Genomic DNA, 18,553 nt, shown 5'->3' on the forward strand with positions numbered 1-18,553 from the left:
CCCATTCCTCATTTTTTGAATTTTTAAGTGCTTTTGTTACCCCACAACTTGAAGAAATAAAAAGCTAACATCTTTTGTTTTCCACCATTGTTTTTCTGTATGGACATAAACATATAGTACTTGACAAGAAGCTACTAATAATGATCACTATGAAAATTGAATTATTCTCCATCAGGTATAGTGATAATACTGATAAAAGACTTTATATGGAATAAATAATGGATATGTATTGACCCATGTTCTAGAGTTCACCATTGCTTCAAAAGACTTTAAAGTCAATGTGCACCATTATCTTGTCTTGGAGGCAATTAGTGGTTATAAAATAATAATTGAGAAGTTTGTCTGTTGAATTCAACGTCACATCCAAATTTCTTGATCTAGTTTGGTTGGGTACTGTTTTGGTTAATTTAATTATGTACTCTTTCGTTTAATACTTGGCCTCTTTGGATTGGACACTAATCGATGAATTGTTAACAACGCGCTTTGGTTGGGTAATAACAGGATCTTGTTTTAGGGGTGGTAGGCATTTTTAGGCACGTCTTGTTTGCTTGTGAGTTGTGTGTTTTATTTGCCTTTTAAGTTCAAGGACAGAGAAAATTTACTTGTATCTTTTGTGCATACTAAATGTTAAAAGAACAACCCATTGTTAAGATAAATAGTAAAAATAATGATACACTATACTCGAGCTCAAAGTCTCTTGCCAAAAGAAAAGTAGTCCATAGGAATAGTTCTTTTATCAGTAAATTCCAAAGTAATACCTACAGATAAAAGAATATAAATTAAAGTTGATATATAAGCTCCAAATGAACCTATTTACAACCAGAAACTGCAGGGTGTTAAAAAGTATACAATTAGCTATCTTCGATCTTCCATTTCTTCTTTCTTTCTCTGATTTTCTACAGTTACTTCTAAATCTTCAAAAAGTTGAATACATTTTTGACAAAAAGTGACAACCTTGTTAAAGGCCGCATAGTTCTCAAGTAAAACCAAATGGAAAACAGGTAATTGGAAAACCTCCATTGCACAGGTGCAAACCTCCAGAATTTATCCTGTTTCTGAAGGCTACCCTGCCAAATAGTAAGCTTTCTGTATGACCTTGCAATTTGTACTCATTTGCATCATAAAAGGCTGTGGCACTATCCGAGTTGAACACATCTTTATTTGTATCTTTCTCAAAATGCTTGATGTAACTCCTTAAGTCATCATGAGCCTGATTGCTTTCTGGTGACTTCTGACCAAAAGAGAACTGAGATTGTTGTCCTGGATCACTGCCTCTTTGCGAGACTTGATACAGTAGAGGTTCATTGTTGCAGCTGTTAGCGGTTAAACTTGAATCTTCATGACTATCTGTGTTCTGAATGCGGCCAGCTATTATCTGTTAGAAGAAATCAACTTTATGTATGACTAAATTGTAATCAACCATCACGATTCTTCACTGTATTTTAAGACGTTATTTCCTATTGTGTGACTATGAGTCTATGACTAAGGAAGGGTAGGGAAGGGGGGGAAAAAGAGTATTCTATTCATAGGTTCATGACCATATGTGTATTTTCATGAAGTTGCTTTGTCTGCTTGCCCAAGGTGATGAATAAACAAGTGAAATGGGACTTTAGACCAGAGAATGCTAGAGCTTGCTGCCAGAGGCTAGCTGTGTTTTATTCATTGTATATGCATCAACATTCATGCTTTACAAAGAAGGCTTATGGAGGTGGCATATCAAATCTCATATTAAATATCTCACAAGCTCATCATATCTGCAACCTACGCGAGTTAAAAATAAATTCACTGAAAAGGAACAAAAAGGGACAGTTGCAAGGGAAGTTGTATCTCCATCTACACAAGGGGCAGGATATAATCTAGGGAGACTTATAAAACTGAATTTGCAAAGCAATAGTATATGAGCTACTTACTTCATAAAAAAAAAAAGTGATTGTCTAGTTCCAATGTGATCTCAATCCCTATTGATTGAAGTTTTAAGTGAGAAGAAATGTTCTTGATTTGGATTTATGAGGTGTCAACAAAATTCTTTTTGGACAACCGAGAAATCCCCGAGAACTAATGACGCATGATTTGCAACTCAGTGGAACAAGGATCCACCCCTTTACCCCTCTCCACATTTATATCAACTTTACTTACATGGAAGAGTTCGAACTCGTGACCTAATCCATACATCACACGTCGTACTCATACCTCTAGACCAAAGCCCATGAGGGGTTTATAAATTTGAGAAGAAAAGTTTTGGATCCCCAAGATGAAGCAAAATAGGCATCAGTCAATCTCCCAATGGTACAAACAGTAGAGTACAATACTATCATGCCTTAAATGTTCCTCCTTTTTTTAGTCGTAATAAAGAACTATTCTCGCGTAAATCATACTGTGGATCCCATATCAATATTGCCCGTAAAACTTATATTCACCTGTCTTTCTATTTCATTTTTATTCAACTTCAAGTTGGTCAACATTAATTTGACTAAACACTTTCGGCATTAACAATCTCTCATCTCACTTTCGGCATAAACTGATGTGCCTGTTTAGAGTCTCTTCTTCAACAAAACAAAACTATAACATGCTCCCTCTGTTCTCTTTTCAACCTTGTTGTCTACCAATCCAATCTATGGATCATGACTCAAGAATGCAAGGCATGTCTGCAGATTTGCAGGTACACTAAACAATACTCCCTCCCTAGCATTTTATATGGCACTATTTCCTTATTACTCTCCAAAAAGAATAATACCTTTCTATATTTGGAAACTATTTATCTAAAAACTTTCAATTTTACCCTTAATGATATTCCATTATAGCCACAGAAATATCATGGCATGTTTAAGACCATAAGTTCCAAAGTCTTTCCTTCCTAAACTTGGTGCCCAGTCAAACCACACCACATCATCAATTCAAACAGAGGGACGTATAGTAACGCAAAACACACCAACCTAAATGACGTCAACTCTACTTCCATCAGCTGCAGATAGAGCCTTATAACCAGCAATGATAGGGTATCTACTGAAAGACACGGGTGTAACTTCGAGTCTTTGAATTGCAGTCTACACTACTTGGGTAATTATATAAGTTATTAAGATGACTTTCGCAGTCAAAATGAACAGTGAAGTACATATGTGCCGATTGATACCCAGGGAACCTACATTTTCACAGACATCACCCTTTCAATGAGAGGAACATGTTTGTAGTTGGAGTAACTTACCGGGAAAGACGTTGACATAGCACTTGGACTCCCTAGTAGGACAGGAACAGCTACACCAGTTGTAGTAGTAGCTCCAACAGAGCTATGCGATGGGTATTCTGGTGCTGAGAAGTCAGAGCTATCAAAAGTTGATATGGATACACACTCATCAAAATATGTCAGTGCTTCTTCAGTAAGACGTTTTGTCATTTTTTTCCTCTCATTACTTCTCTGCAGTGAAATATAAGGACAAAGAGTGTAAGCATACATAGTAAGAGGTCAAAAAATCAAGGGACAGAAGACTCATTCTAAATTGTTTAGATGTCTATGCCATGAGGTCAAGATGCATTAAGTAATTGCTGAAGTTGAATGACAGGAAAGATGAAAGAAAGTAACAAAAGGGCATGCCCAAGCAACTTTATCTCATTTTATCTAGTATGTGTAATACTTCCACCTTCTGGCGGATGCGATCACTGCTAATCTAGTCTAATTTTGTAAAACTGCATATCCATCTTAAATTCCACATTTCTACAACACCTCTTGTGGATAAGTTCAACCTTCTGGCTAACATAGACCCATACGGGTCTCACAATTTTATAAAACTTGCATTTCACTTTGGTATATGATTTCTTGTCGCATAGCAGTCCTGTAGCACTACTCCATTTCTGCCAGGAGCCAGAAAAATGTAAGGAATGAACAAGGATATTCTTGTAAGAAGTGGCAACTGTCTAGGGTAAGCAAGACGAGAAGACGAAAAGGCCAGAAACTCCCTTAATCTCAAGGTAGAGGATGAAAACGAGAACCCTGCTGCACCTATTTCTACATATGCTACTGCATACACACTGCCACTGCTATTAATAGTTCCGTTTTCTCTCATAGCATCCAGGATGCCCTGGTAACTAAAACTGCAAAATAAACAAGTCTACCTACTTAATATGCTACATCAACAGGACACAGGTATAGTTTAAATTTTGCACTTCTATTTCCTATTTTCTATGTAAGTTGGAGATAGAGAAGGAAAAGACTAAGAAAACCTACTTTTCTTCCTGCACGAGATCTCTGAGGAGGTAAGGGCTTTGGATCAGACAGTATCTCCTTGAGAATCCTGCTTATCTCCTGGCCTCGATGCTCTTCAACAGCAAGATCTGATCGAAGTTTTCGAGCCCTCTCTTCAGACTGCAAATTTTATGTAACAGCAAACTTCAGCAATGAATGACAAGGAGATAGAAAGAGAAAAATATGAAAATATGATTACAGTCATAACTTTGAGACACTCCACATGCAGAAGCCTAATATACAAGAGTACTCCCCATGACAGACCTCTAAAGAACCCCAAGAAAACGGAGTCCTTCTTAGTATGCATTCAAGCTTCTTCGCATTAGGAACTGCGAGATTGTGATATTCTTTATTTTATTTTATTTTTGTTGACAAAGGAAATATTCTTTAGTTTTATCCCTATTGCCAACCGGAAAAGTAGCAAAAACTGAGCCAAACAACACAAACTGGTGCATCTTCACATTTAACAATAGATACAGAAGCCCTCTATATAAGAATGGCCAAAAGAATTATCCCTCTACCAATCGTCAATGAAAGAATCACCTCATCAAGTTTTCTGGCAAATTCCCTTCGAACATCTGACACTAATTCAACAGCCTCAGGGTTGACCAAGTTAGGTGGGTTATCAGCAACATTAGCAGTTGTAATAGCATTAACATTGTTCCTTCGGATAGCCTAAAATAAACGCAAAATAAGGAAAAATGTAAGAGAGACAACTTTTTAAGTAAAAGGCATGCATGTCAACAGTACATGCTTTAAGTTGAAAATAGATTAATCTTTATCCCAGAAAAAAAAATTGAAGATACATTAATCAGAACTTTTCCATGACCAACGTGACATTGAATATAAGACATTCTTCTGCAGACAAAAGCTTTCACCTTCCACAAGTCTTTTGATTTCCATTATCTCTAGTTATCAAAAGCCACATGCATATTTGTATCAATTACCAAAATGAATTAAAAAGACGCATGGATTAAATAGCCACACACATATTCATATTAATGACCAAACTGGATCAAAAAGCAACATGCATAATCAAAGTAATAACTTGAAGATCTTCACAAAAATAAGACTGACATCCTTGCAGAATCAGATTTGTAAGACGGCACTTACCAAAAAAAGAAAAGTATTTGAAAAATGTTAATCAAAAATCCTCAAGTAGGACAAGCTAAAATAACTAGTGCCGACACTAGCCAGTTTGAATACCATCAGATACCAGGACATTTCCTTGAGAGGTAGTTATTCTTGTATCCATGATACCATTGGAACTTACATCTTCAAGGTCAGACTGAATATCGGAAATAGCACGCCTCACTTCGGAGCGAACAGTCTCATATATTCCGCTAGTAGCAGTATCAGCACCCCACTGGTCACTTTGAACTGACTGAAATATAATAAAGATACAAAACCATGTTACATAGAGTTTCTACAGAAATGACGAAATCAAGCTTTTTGTTCCTTAACTATTCAGTCTTTGACAAGATTATACCCTGGTTTCTGAAGTTCCCATCCTTGTCCCCCAATTATATCACATTAAAAGTTTGTTTCCGCCTAAGTCAAACGTCAATACATTTTAGTAGAGAATGATTTTTACTTTTCATTTGGTAGATATATATATATATATATATATATATATATATATATAGTTCATCCTCTACAAGTGAAAATGGAACTATTGAATATTCTTGAGCAAAAATGAACTAGAACCACAAAAAAAATATTCAGCTATCATGCTTTTTGTTTTTCCCGATCATATAGGTGTATAATCAATATACAGCATAAGCAGTAAAGGAGTGCTGCTTGAATTAGGTTTCGGAACTTCCTGTCTTTAAAGAAATATTTGTTTGCTTTTTAACCAATAATCAATGTAAAATGAAAAGAAATGTGAAAATCCACTTCCAGTTGTCTCGCTTCCAACTGATGGAGACAGCACTACTCTCTAAAAAGTTCTATTGACATACGCTACAAACAAACTCTCTAAACAGTGTTGAAGAAGAGAGGTGATAAGTACATAGTTAGATAGACAGCAATACAATATGCTCACCTTCATTTGCTCACAAACAGCTCTTATGGTCTTCTCTTCGGCTTCGGACAAAGAACATGTTGAAACTCCATCTTCCCAATTTGGAATATGCAGACTACTCTGTAAAAGAAAACAATATCTGAGATCACAACTGCAGCCTAAAACAATTGAAAATAGTTATTGTGCTACCACACAAATTATACTCACAGCAGAATCATCTTCAGAATATTCAGTGACTTGACCACGCCTCATTGCTCCTTGTGAGCTCTTGGCTTGGCTGATTTTATCAGTATCATTTCTAACGATATTGGTATTTTTGGAACTGTTAGCTACCTTTTTCGATGAAACTCTCTGGACGGTGTTTGATTGCAGCTCCTTTTCACTCTACCATCATATTAAATTTAAGTAAGAATCTCGCACGTAAAAGGGGTCCAACCTGAATACGATTCTGACACACTAAAACAATGAGAAAAAAGCAAGTTCAAATCTAGCAGAGGTCACAGATATATAGGAGACAACTTCCAAAATACATGTTTGGTTTCTGTAATACATATACATCATATATAATACCCGTTTCAAAGTCAACTCAACGATAATGGATATTATTCATATCCCTTTGTGAAGCAGAATGAATAGCATCCATATAGAAACTACCCAATCACATCCAATAGTAATAACAGTTCACCAAGTCCTTGCCAGTTGGCTACTTTTACTGAAAATGATGCTACTACTTTTGAGCACCATGGCATTGCATCAACCATACTACTACATATGCCAAGGTGGAGGACTATTTGGTCAAATACTTCCTTCATCTATTTTCTCTGCCTATTTCAATCAGCAGTAAATCATACAAGTTACAACGACCAGTTTAAGTTATGACAAGCAACCACATGTCAAGTGTTAACACATACTATACTTCCAAGTTCCAATTTAGACATAACATTTCAGATTCACCTCCTAGTTGCAAAGACAAAATACCATTCCGTACAAAAATAGAACAAATGATAAAAAGAAAAAGTCAAAATTTCCACAATCTAATACTCTAAATCACAAATTGCAAACCTCATAAGCAGATCCGTAGTGTCCTCTGGACACAGAACGACCTCGAACTCTTGAAACACTCCGCCCAATACCAGTTTTAACACCGGAGTCTCTGGTAACCGTCCGTCCCCTCTCTTCCACAACATCACTAACTGAACTTCTCCTCGTAACACCAGAATTATCCTTTTCCTTGAGTTTACCTTTGTCATTCTCGGTGCAGAAGAGAGGATTATCGCATTTATTGGAGAATTCTGAATCAATGTCGAATTTTGACGAAGTTCTGGAAATTGCGCTTACACTCAATGATCGTTTTCGAACAAACGGAGGAGCTTTGGAAGATGAAGAATTTGAATTGGAGTTGGCGGTTCCTCTACGTGAAGTAGATTTGAAGGCGGAAGTCGCCATTTCCAAATTGTCACGAGATATCAGTGAAGCTTTTCCGAAAAAGAAGAAAGTTTCGTTGGAGAGAAAGAGGAAAATAAAAAGAAAGCGGTAATTACGAGAAAAATGATTAAATTTAAGAGCAAAAGACAAATGACAGATTATATTTATTCGTACTAGTAAAGTGGCGTGTTGATTTGATTAACCAAGTAGTCAACGTTGATGCACTCACTGATTGAAAAATAAAATCGTGTTTAGACATTAATTTCATTTTAATTACTTTAGAAAGATGAACATGTCTCTGAGTTAACATGTATATACATATGTATATGTAGCTCCTGGTTAAATAACTTATTGTCTATATTATATTAATATAAGTTTTTTTATTAAATATTATATTGTATTTATTTTATTAAAATATTTATTGCGGAATAATGTAATTATTTTGGATTATCTTGATGAAATATGAGATGTTCAAGTGACTAGAACCTCAATTTATTTTTTACTGATTTATTAATGTTTTTTAGAATAAAAATCATCAAATAAACACCATTTAAAAATTTAGGAAGTATTTGTTGAAAGAGAAATATGACTTAAGATTATAGTTAAGTTATCATTATCCGTCCCGTAAAATATCCAAAATCATGAGTAATGATTTTTTCTTTTATTGTTCTTTGTAGAAAATAAGTAAAAAGATATAAATATTCATTTCAAAATTACGTGATGAGAAGAAAACATAAAAGAAATAGTTTTAATTCTTCGATAAATAAAAAATTTCATTTATAATGAGTATAATCATAATTATAAGTTGACCAGTTTGAAATTTGTATTATTTATATAATATGCTTATTATTTTTGTAATTTATTTTTATGTAGGCAAATAAAATGGGGAGGAGTTCTTTTTCAATACTTAAATTAGTGGTGTAAGGATGTTTTGATTTTTAATATTGAATGAGTTATATGCATGTTGTTATATGTGACATAATATAAATATAAATTTGATTTTTTGGATCAATATCAAATAGTACTTATAAAAATCTATAAATTGGCAATACTTATTTCATATTTTAAATTTATCCACTATTTTATGGGTTAATATCAAAAATATTTTTTAATTATTCAAAATTTATCAATTATTTGATGAATTTTTTTAGAAAGTTGAAAAAAAACTATGAAGTGAAATATTATTGACGATCTTTCTAAAGATGATCGTCAATAATATCATGGAATTCATGGAATATATTTAATTGATGTGAAGAATTCGGCATAGATATATTCTCTCTTTTATGGATCAAGAGGATATTAAAAGCACTCGACTAGAAGAGGTAGATATACCTCAAAACCTTGATTTGTTAAACAAATGGACTATTCCGAGAGTTAATATAAAAACCATTTATGATTATGGTTGGTTTGATAAGATTTCTAACAAACAGTTGATTAAAACAACTGAACAATCCTTGGCGTTAAACTCGTCCGAACAAACTATTCGTTTATTAAATAAGCGTGATATTGAATTATATAAATCTCAGTATAAATTTTTGCATATTGGCATGGTTCAAATTGCTTTTAAACCTCTAACTCTTAAAGGGTTACCAGAAACTTTCTTAGCTGCTCTACGAGATGCGAGGAATTTAAATTTTCGTCAATCCTTGATGGGTTCGATAGAATCTACGGTGGCTTATGGTCCAGTTTATTTTAATGCTCAGCCCAATTTGCAGTTATCTTTGACTGATTCTAATATATTAGATGCTTTAACCTTGAATGTTAAAACGCATGGTTATAATTATGCACCTGGATCCGAATTAATTTGCTTATCGTATAGAATCTATTATAAATTGCTTGCTACTTTGAATCCTAGATGTAAGTTATATGATACATCTGATCAAACTATTTTAGTAGAAACTAATTTCGCCAGATCTAAGGTCACTACTAGAAGACCTATAAAATGGGAAGAAATTAATTTTCCTACCACTTGGATTTTAGATTCTGTTATAGCTCCTGAGCAAATGACCGATGCTGTCACTAATTCAGAATATTCTCATATTAGTCAAAATTCCGATGGAAAAATATGTATGCAGTTTGATGAAAAAAGTATTCCTTATAGTAGACATTCTTTTGCTTCTGATAGAAGACTAGCTATTCAACATATTTCTCCGATAGAACCTTGTTATGGTCTAGCAAGAAATCGCGCTGCTTCTTTACATACTTTATCAACAGTTATATCTGCAGAAAAACAAAAAATTAAAATTAACCCTCGATTAAACATTGTTCAAACGGATGATAAAGCATCTGATATTTCTGATAAGGATATTCCTTCTGTATCCGAGATGGATTTTAATCTTAATGATACTTAATAATGAGTGAACATAAAATTGATTTTAGTCCAGGTTCACTGGCAAGAAAATATATTCAAAACGAATTTTTAAATGAAAAATGGAACCGGTTTAAAACTTGGTTTTTTGACACTTATAATAAGGAAGATTTAAATAATATTTCTCAAGAGTTTTATGAAACTTGTGCATTGCATAATCATATTATGTTTTTTGTGCCTTGGTTTATAACCACTTATTTGCCTTTATTCATCAACGTTCTTGAACGATCTTACAAAGATGAATCAGGTAATATTATTCAATCCATTTATCCTCCTCAAGCTCCGTTTATTTTACCAAATAATACTGGTATTACTTTTACTGCGTTTCATAAATTTATTGATAATGATGTCGCCGCAGTAAGTATAAATGAAATTAATCGTCTTATTTCTCAAAATAATTATTTGGGTCTATATGTCAAAGTTATTGGTGAACATATTTGTTCTCTAGACAAAAAATTAGATAGCCTATCTAATCTAATTGTTCAAATTGATAGTAAGCTAAAATCTGCTAAACAAGTTTCGGAACAGGCTTCTTCGTCAAAACAGTCTGATGTTCATATTCAAAGGCCTCCTGAGATTCAGGACTTTATTCTTAGACCTTTGCACGACCTTGAAAATCTTCTTGATAAAAAGTTTTCTCAATTTGGTGCAAAACCAATTAGTCTCGCTGAAGATTTTACAGATGAGATAGAAGCCACTTTTGACTTCGAAACTCAAATGGAAATGGAAGTTAATAAACTCCATGGGTATCCAAAGAAGAATAGTGGTAATACTGCTTATGCTAGAAAACCTAGCATGCAAACTTATTACTATCCCAGGCCTACTCCTCAAGATGTGTTAATAGAGGAAAGAGATTGGAATCAAACTAACACTTCTTATAGTGGAAGTGAGATTTATGAATGGAATCTCGATGGGCTAACTGATAGGCAGTTAACGATTATGGTTCATAGGATGCTTATGTATGCTACTATTTGCAAAAGTGTCAATAACACTGACAGGACCATCTGCAAGATGATTATTGCAGAATTTACCGGTCAACTAAGAGGATGGTGGGATAATTATATGCCCTCTGACGCCAGAACAGCAGTAATAAATGCTAGGGCAGCAAATGAAGGTCATGACAACTTAGGCTTTGCCCTTGTTCAAAATAGAGAAGATGCTGTGTATACGCTTATTTTGACTATTCTTGAACATTTTAGTGGTAGATTTACCAATCAGTATGAAACCATTAGATCTCTTCTAAATGGTCTTAAATGTAGACATTTAGGTGAGTTTAGATGGTATAAAGACACTTATTTAAGTCGGGTCATGGAACTTCCCGAAAATGGTTTAGAATTCTGAAAAGCCAAATTTATTGATGGCTTACCTTCTTTATTTGCAGAAAGAGTAAAAAAGACTCTTAGAAATCCTCAAGGAATTATTCCCTATAGTGATTTTACTTATGGAAAGCTTATTGGGGCTTGTACGCAAGAAGGCATAAATTTGTGTAATGAGTTAAAACTCTCTAGACAGCTTAAGATGGATAAGCTTAGAGAAAAGTCTCAATTAGGAGATTTTTGTACTCAATTCGGTTTACCGAATGCTTCAAAAAGCACCAACCAAGAAACTTCTAAATCAGAATCTCATAGATCTCATCATAAGAAAAGAAGATCTAGAAGAAGGACTAGAGAAGGAAGAGATGAGCGTAGGACTCATCGTAAATCTCATAGATTTACCAGGAATAGGTCCAAGCGAAATCTTGATAAGATTAAGTGTTATAAATGTGGAAAATTTGGGCATATAGCTCCAAATTGTAAGCTAGAAAAGCTTAAGACTCTAGAACTTGATGATGATATTCAAGAGAAGATTTATAGTTTTCTATATACTTCTGGTTCCGAATCAGATTATGATGATTCTGAAGCAAGTTATGCAACGGAGGATGAGCAACCTGAGTCATCTAGTAAGGTTCAACAAGATTCGAGTGATGCTTGCAAATGTCATGGTGATACTTGTCACTGCGAACATGATGAATTTTACAAGTTGCAATCTCAGTTTGAAAACATGAATATGTTCACTATCACTGCAGACAATGTGATAGAACTTCTAAAAGAAGTTACCGATAATACTCTTCGTGAAAAGATCATTCAATTGGCTGCTGGTAAAACTAGCTCTTCAACTAGTATTCCTAGTGATAAAAGGGTTAAAGATGAATTTAATTATTCTGCTCCTTACTCATTGTCTGAAGTTCATAATAGACTCTCTTCTAAACAAACCATGGTTATTCGTGATACCTCTTTTGATGATTTAAAAAGAGAAATTGAACATTTGAAGGAAGAAATTAAATTTCTTAAACAAAAACATATTATTCATGATCACCGCCTTACTCAGATTGAGTCTGTTAATAGCAAAGGAAAAAATAAGGTTGATGATGAATCTACTGCTGAAGAAAATATTCTTGCGAACACTTTGAATACTGATACGAAACAAAATATGTTTTTAGGAATGATGCAAATTGTTACAGCTCATAAATGGTATGTTAAATGTACTATATTAATTGATAATACTTTTTCTATAAGTAACATTGCTATGATTGATAGTGGCGCTGATGTGAGTTGTATTCAAGAAGGTCTTGTACCTACTAAATATTTTGAAAAAACAACCCATATGGTTAAATCAGCATCTGGTCATGCTTTAGATATAAAGTATAAATTATCCAATACTCGTATTTGCCAGAATAAAGTTTGTATTCCTCACTTCTTTTTCTTAGTAAAAAATCAGTTATACCCTCCTATTATTCTAGGAACTCCTTTTATAAATGCAATTTATCCTTTTACTAATATAAATGCTAAAGGATTTTCTGCTACTTATAAAAATCAAGATATTAGTTATACTTTTATCACCGAACCTATTTCTAGAGATATTAATGCTCTAATTGAAATGAAACAAAAGCATGTTGATTATTTACAACTTGAGATATTTAGTATGAATATATTCGATACTTTAAAATCTGCTAAAATACAGGAAAAAATTAAACTCATTTCTGAAAAAATGGCCATTGATATTTGTGCTGATCATCCTAGTGCTTTTTGGAATCGGAAAAAGCATATTGTAACTCTTCCATATGAAGATGATTTCTCTGAGGAAAATATCCCTACCAAATCTCGTCCTTGTCAGATGAATACTGAATTGGTTGAATTCTGCAAAAAGGAAATTGATAATTTATTACAAAAGGGATTGATAAAGCCTTCCAAATCACCATGGTCGTGTACTGCTTTTTATGTTAATAACGCAGCAGAAAAAGAACGAGGTGTTCCCAGGTTAGTTATAAATTATAAACCTTTAAATAAATTTTTAAAATGGATTAGATATCCTATTCCTAATAAAAGGGATTTATTAACCATATTATATGATGCTAATATCTTTTCAAAATTTGATTTAAAATCTGGATATTGGCAAATTCAAATTTTTAAGGACCATTCATATAGAACGGCATTTAATGTTCCGTTTGGACAGTACGAATGGAATGTAATGCCTTTTGGGTTAAAAAATGCTCCCTCAGAATTTCAAAAGATAATGAATGATATTTTCAATCCCTATTTGGATTTCATCATAGTTTATATTGATGATATTTTGGTATACTCAAAGACTCTTGAAACGCATATTAAGCATTTAGACATTTTTAAGAAAATAGTTATTCAAAATGGTTTGGTCATATCTAAACCTAAAATGAGTCTTTTTCAAACAGAAGTTAGATTTTTGGGGCATTTGATTTGTCAAGGAAAAATGACTCCTATTCAGCGATCTATTGAATTTGCATCGAAATTCCCTGATATTATTACTGATAAGACGCAATTGCAGCGGTTTCTGGGAAGTTTAAACTACATTTCCCCATTCTACAAGAATTTATCTCGAGATTTAGCTCCATTATATGACAGGCTAAAAAAGGATCATAAAAAGCCTTGGACCAATAGTCTCACAGATCTTGTAAAGACTATTAAAGAAAGAGTTAAATCTTTACCTTGTTTAACCCTTGCTAATCCTGCTTGGCCAAAGATTGTAGAGACGGATGCGTCTAATATTGGGTATGGAGGTATATTAAAACAAATTAATCCGCATGATAAAAATGAATATCTTATTCGATTTCATTCAGGAAAATGGAGCGATGCTCAGAAAAAATATGCGACGGTAGCCCATGAAATGTTAACTATCGTTAAGTGCGTTTTAAAATTTCAAGATGATTTATATAATCAAAAATTTTTGATAAAAACTGATGCTCAGTCAGTCAAATCGATAAAGATTTTAAACATGATGCGTCTAAGTTAATTTTTGCTAGGTGGCAGGCACAATTAGCCCCTTTTGATTTCGAAATTCAGTATAAAAAGGGAAGTGATAACTCCCTCCCAGACTTCTTATCAAGGGAATATCTTTCTTCTGATGGGTTTTCTTGACTTCTTTCCTGATAAAGATTTGGTTACGATTTTGAAGGCAGTTCCTCTTATTAGAGATTTAAAGGAACTTATATTATGGAAAATTATAGACGGAATGGTGATTGATATTGTCAATAATTACATGATTGAACAAGAGCTTTATGAAAGATTTTATTGTGATGAAGTTTATAACCTCTTGAATGATTAACTTCTTGAATGATTAAAACTAAATGCTATGTTTGTAGGATGGATCCTCCTTGGATAACCAAGGCTAGAGGAAAAGGCAGTTATACTCGAGGAAGGGGAAGATCATCCCCAAGTTCATCAAGATCATCATACGGATCTTCATCATCTAGTACTCCAATTATACAAAAGGGAGGAATGAGTTTATATAACTTAAACTCTAGAGCACAAGAAAGAGCCTCATCATCAATACATCTGGAAGATATTCCAGAAAGTGATCCATTATATGCTAAACTACAGGAGTTTATAACTCAAAAGCAGGGTGATTCTTTTGCTTCAATCGCCAAAGAAGAAGTTGATGATATCAAAACATATGAAAAGGTAGAAAAAAGAGAAATGATATTTCTCTTAGAAAACTCTGACATACAGAGAAGAGAAGAACCTTGGAAGATATTCCAGAGGTATTTAGTTAATGGGCTTTATTTCCCGGGTGAGTCATACAAAACTCGGAAATATTATGAGACTCTGCTAATAAGCACAGGTGTTGAGTTTCAACATTTTTCAGGATATAATACAAGTGAGAATGTTTATAACTTCTCTAAAATGATTATAAAACACATCATTCATATTGAAGATTGGGGTATTTCCTCAATGACTGAAAGACTATTTAGTCTAAACAAAGTCATGGTAAGCTTTACCTATTGGGATTATATTCAGGCATTTAATAAAGTTCTCTGTTATAACAATGAGAGGCATAAACATACTTGGTTTATAAAAGTATGTGCCAAGATATTTGCGAATCCTATACCAAATTGGTTTTTAAACTGGTGGTCTTACCACGGGCCAACAATAAAAATATTGCCCGAACCATTTCACAAGTTATACAAAGAATGGGTCAAGGTTTCCCCAGATCTCAACAAATTATATCATCAAGAACATATTTGTTATTTTCAACAAATTGAACAGATATATTTTTTTATAGAATTCTCTGTTCCATGGATTCATAAATGGGTTCCGGAAGTAGATTTTACTGAGGAACAAATCCCTTGTCTATACAGAACTTATTATAATAATTTTTGGGACAAGTTGATGAAGAAAGATCCTCAAACAAAGTCCATATACGGACAAGAACTGCTGGATCTAATTACAAAAACCGTACAAGATTATAAATCAATTCCTAATAAAGGAATCATGACTGATGACTCGATCTCCGTAAAACATATGGCTAGAAAAATTTCTAATCATGATGAAGGAGAGCAAAATGAAATGATTATGAGATATCTAGAAGAAGTCAAGAAGAAGATTCTTCTAAATATAAGTCATTACGCAAAATCAGATTCTTCGATGCGTAGTGAAACAAGTGAAGATATGCACGAAGCCCAACAATATGAAGAAGAAAGTCCAGTGGATGCACTGAAGAAAGCCGAAGATTTTTTGGCAAAATTAAAGGACAAAGTGTAAAGCTTAGGCGCGTCGGTAGTGGGCCCGCACTACTGTAGCAACACTGTTCACCAACAGTAAATACACTGTTACCAGGACCCAGATAGGGGCCCAGTATCCTGTACATAGTTGCTTTCTTTTTCTATAAATAGGTTCGTTTTTCTTTAAAGAAGAGGAGGTTTTAGAAACCCTTTTTCCTTCTTTCCTTCTTTCTTTCTCTCTCTCCACTTGTAATATATTTCAAGTATTGTAACCTTACCGGACTTTGGCCGGAGGAATAGTAAAGTGTGCTGTTTGCTACAAGGTACTTCCTTTTATTTTCAAGTTTTTATTTCTGAGTTAAGCCGTGACTATGTCCGGCTAAAATATTATATCTATGCCGGATAACTAACTTCTCTTTTATATAGACCATGAATGGATCTAAGCTTTATTTAAATATAGAAGAATTTTAGTATGGCTTCTCGACTTGGTTCCGAGATTGAGGTACAGTCAGATCTAGTACTACTTTTATTGGCTTTGTCTTTATGACTCCGTCTGATGAGCCGTGGTTTTTAGCCTGAAATTGAGTTTGATAAGTAGGGCATCTCATACCCGGTTAGAACTATCAGACACATGGGCTTAATAAAAGTATGTATTAGATTCTTGACAGGCCCTTTGCTTGGGTAAAATAATAAAACCATGCAGTCTGAGAAACCATGTCAAAATTCTTGTATATTTCGATTCTTATGTAGTTAGACTACCTCTAAGGATATTGACTTGCTTGATCTACAATCTGGCGGACTACCGCCAGGTCGGTGATCCTGTATCGTTGGTATCTTTTATGGGTTAATATCAAAAATATTTTTTAATTATTCAAAATTTATCAATTATTTGATGAATTTTTTTAGAAAGTTGAAAAAAAACTATGAAGTGAAATATTATTGACGATCTTTCTAAAGATGATTTTGACATTTTTTAGTTAAAAAGTAGTTATTATCACCATTTTTCTATTGGTTCTATTAATATATTAATAATCACGGTGATATTTTTTTTACAAAATTCCTTCAAATTTTTTATAATGATTGTTAATAATTGGACACTAAAAAATTATCGAATAATATATTTTTAAAGACATTTCAATATTTTTCCACACAACATTTGTAATACTCTTGCACGATAAATACATATTAATCCTTTCAAGCAAATAACTAGTGAAACTAATAAATTTGATTTAACTATTAAAAAACAACTTTTTGTTCCTTAATATTTACGTTTTTATCGGATTGTAAGATGTATATATTCAAACTTCAAATATTTTATATTTACACTTATAAAAAAGTAATTAAGAACTATTTTGACTGTTTAAAATTATATCACCTTTATACTAACTTGTTTTTAATATAGTTCTTTGGCATTTTTGAAAATCTTAAAATGACTGCATCCTTTTGCATAAATATTCACAACCTAATACTGCAGTAATTCAGAACTTGACACTAGAATACTATCATCCAGAGCTTAACAACAACAACAAAGCTACTCCTATGACTACCACTCTAGCTTGAGTTCCTACACCAAAAGACTTTGTTAAGCTTAAACACTTATGGTGCTTTCAACCCTCATACCCACACTCAATGAATTAGTGGTCTTTCGTGATTTTGTAGGAAACAAAATAATTGGTTTTGCATGAGAAGTGAATGCAAATACATCTTTGCAAATAAAAGCATTCGCACTGCTCCGCGGCCTACAACTTGCAATAGCTTATAATTTGACATCACTGCAAATCAATATAGATGTCAAACAGAGTTTCAACATATCCAAAACACATCTAACTCTCATATGTCAATTTTTTTATGATTGTAGGCACCTCCTCAACCACCTGAATGATCCACCACCTGCACATGTGTACAGAGAGCAAAATGAAGTCGCTAACAAAATGACGCATTTTGGTTCTTTAATGAATGGTGGCAGCATCAATCTCCTAATTTGGTTATGGATCGCCTAGAAACAGATCAAGGAGGGGTTACTAAATCAAGAATTATAGCAAATGTTCCGTCCAACACAAACAAGGATGTTTATGTGATTAGTTCACAACTTTTTTGCTCGGAATATAATGTTTTTGTAATGTTGGTAATAAAAGTACAACTAATGCTAATCATCCTTCTAGTTCTAAGAATAGAATAGATACTAGTACTCATTCTTTGTATTCCAGTGATAGGAATTCTGGCTCCTAAGTACACTTTCTCTGAAGTTAGTATAAATTGATCTACTTTATAAAAAAAAAGCTTGTTTTTAAAAATTAAATATCATTTTAATTATTTAATAAATGTTTTTTATAAAGTGGCCTACCATTAAGGGACCAATTTAGTTGGAAGTATTAAGTGAATCATATTTCGATATAAAATTTGAAATATTTCTTTTTTAAAATTTCACATATGTAATTGTGGTAAAATTTACCCAATTTTGAGAAAAAAGCCACATAAGATAGGCCTCGA

At 33.3% G+C, this 18,553-nt stretch overlaps 1 protein-coding gene across 1 annotated transcript; it reads right to left on the bottom strand.

Annotated features, from left to right (window-relative positions):
• Positions 1 to 729: 729 nt before the first annotated feature.
• On the bottom strand, positions 730 to 7,755 carry LOC125816099 (uncharacterized). The gene is made up of 8 exons (XM_049495694.1): positions 7,323 to 7,755; positions 6,468 to 6,644; positions 6,282 to 6,380; positions 5,511 to 5,621; positions 4,781 to 4,912; positions 4,220 to 4,357; positions 3,203 to 3,412; positions 730 to 1,375 (listed from the first exon to the last, which is right to left on the bottom strand). The coding sequence occupies exons 1-8, from the start codon at positions 7,704 to 7,706 to the stop codon at positions 977 to 979; spliced, it is 1,650 nt and encodes a 549-aa protein (XP_049351651.1). The 5' UTR covers positions 7,707 to 7,755; the 3' UTR covers positions 730 to 976.
• Positions 7,756 to 18,553: the final 10,798 nt, after the last annotated feature.

The sequence above is a fragment of the Solanum verrucosum genome, unplaced genomic scaffold, assembly GCF_900185275.1.
Source record: "Solanum verrucosum unplaced genomic scaffold, falcon-dt-bn FXZP01000261.1, whole genome shotgun sequence".
NCBI classification, from domain to species: Eukaryota; Viridiplantae; Streptophyta; class Magnoliopsida; order Solanales; family Solanaceae; genus Solanum; species Solanum verrucosum.

What these genes read in the sequence shown, in the direction of transcription:
- LOC125816099 (XM_049495694.1), bottom strand. Translation starts at nt 7,706, where the DNA reads ATGGCGACTTCCGCCTTCAAATCTACTTCACGTAGAGGAACCGCCAAC. An exon ending in TTGCCAGAAAACTTGATGAG is followed by an intron (nt 4,358 to 4,780) that starts GTGATTCTTTCA and finishes TAAAATTTGCAG; the next exon opens with TCTGAAGAGAGGGCTCGAAA. An exon ending in CTATGTCAACGTCTTTCCCG is followed by an intron (nt 1,376 to 3,202) that starts GTAAGTTACTCC and finishes TTCTTCTAACAG; the next exon opens with ATAATAGCTGGCCGCATTCA.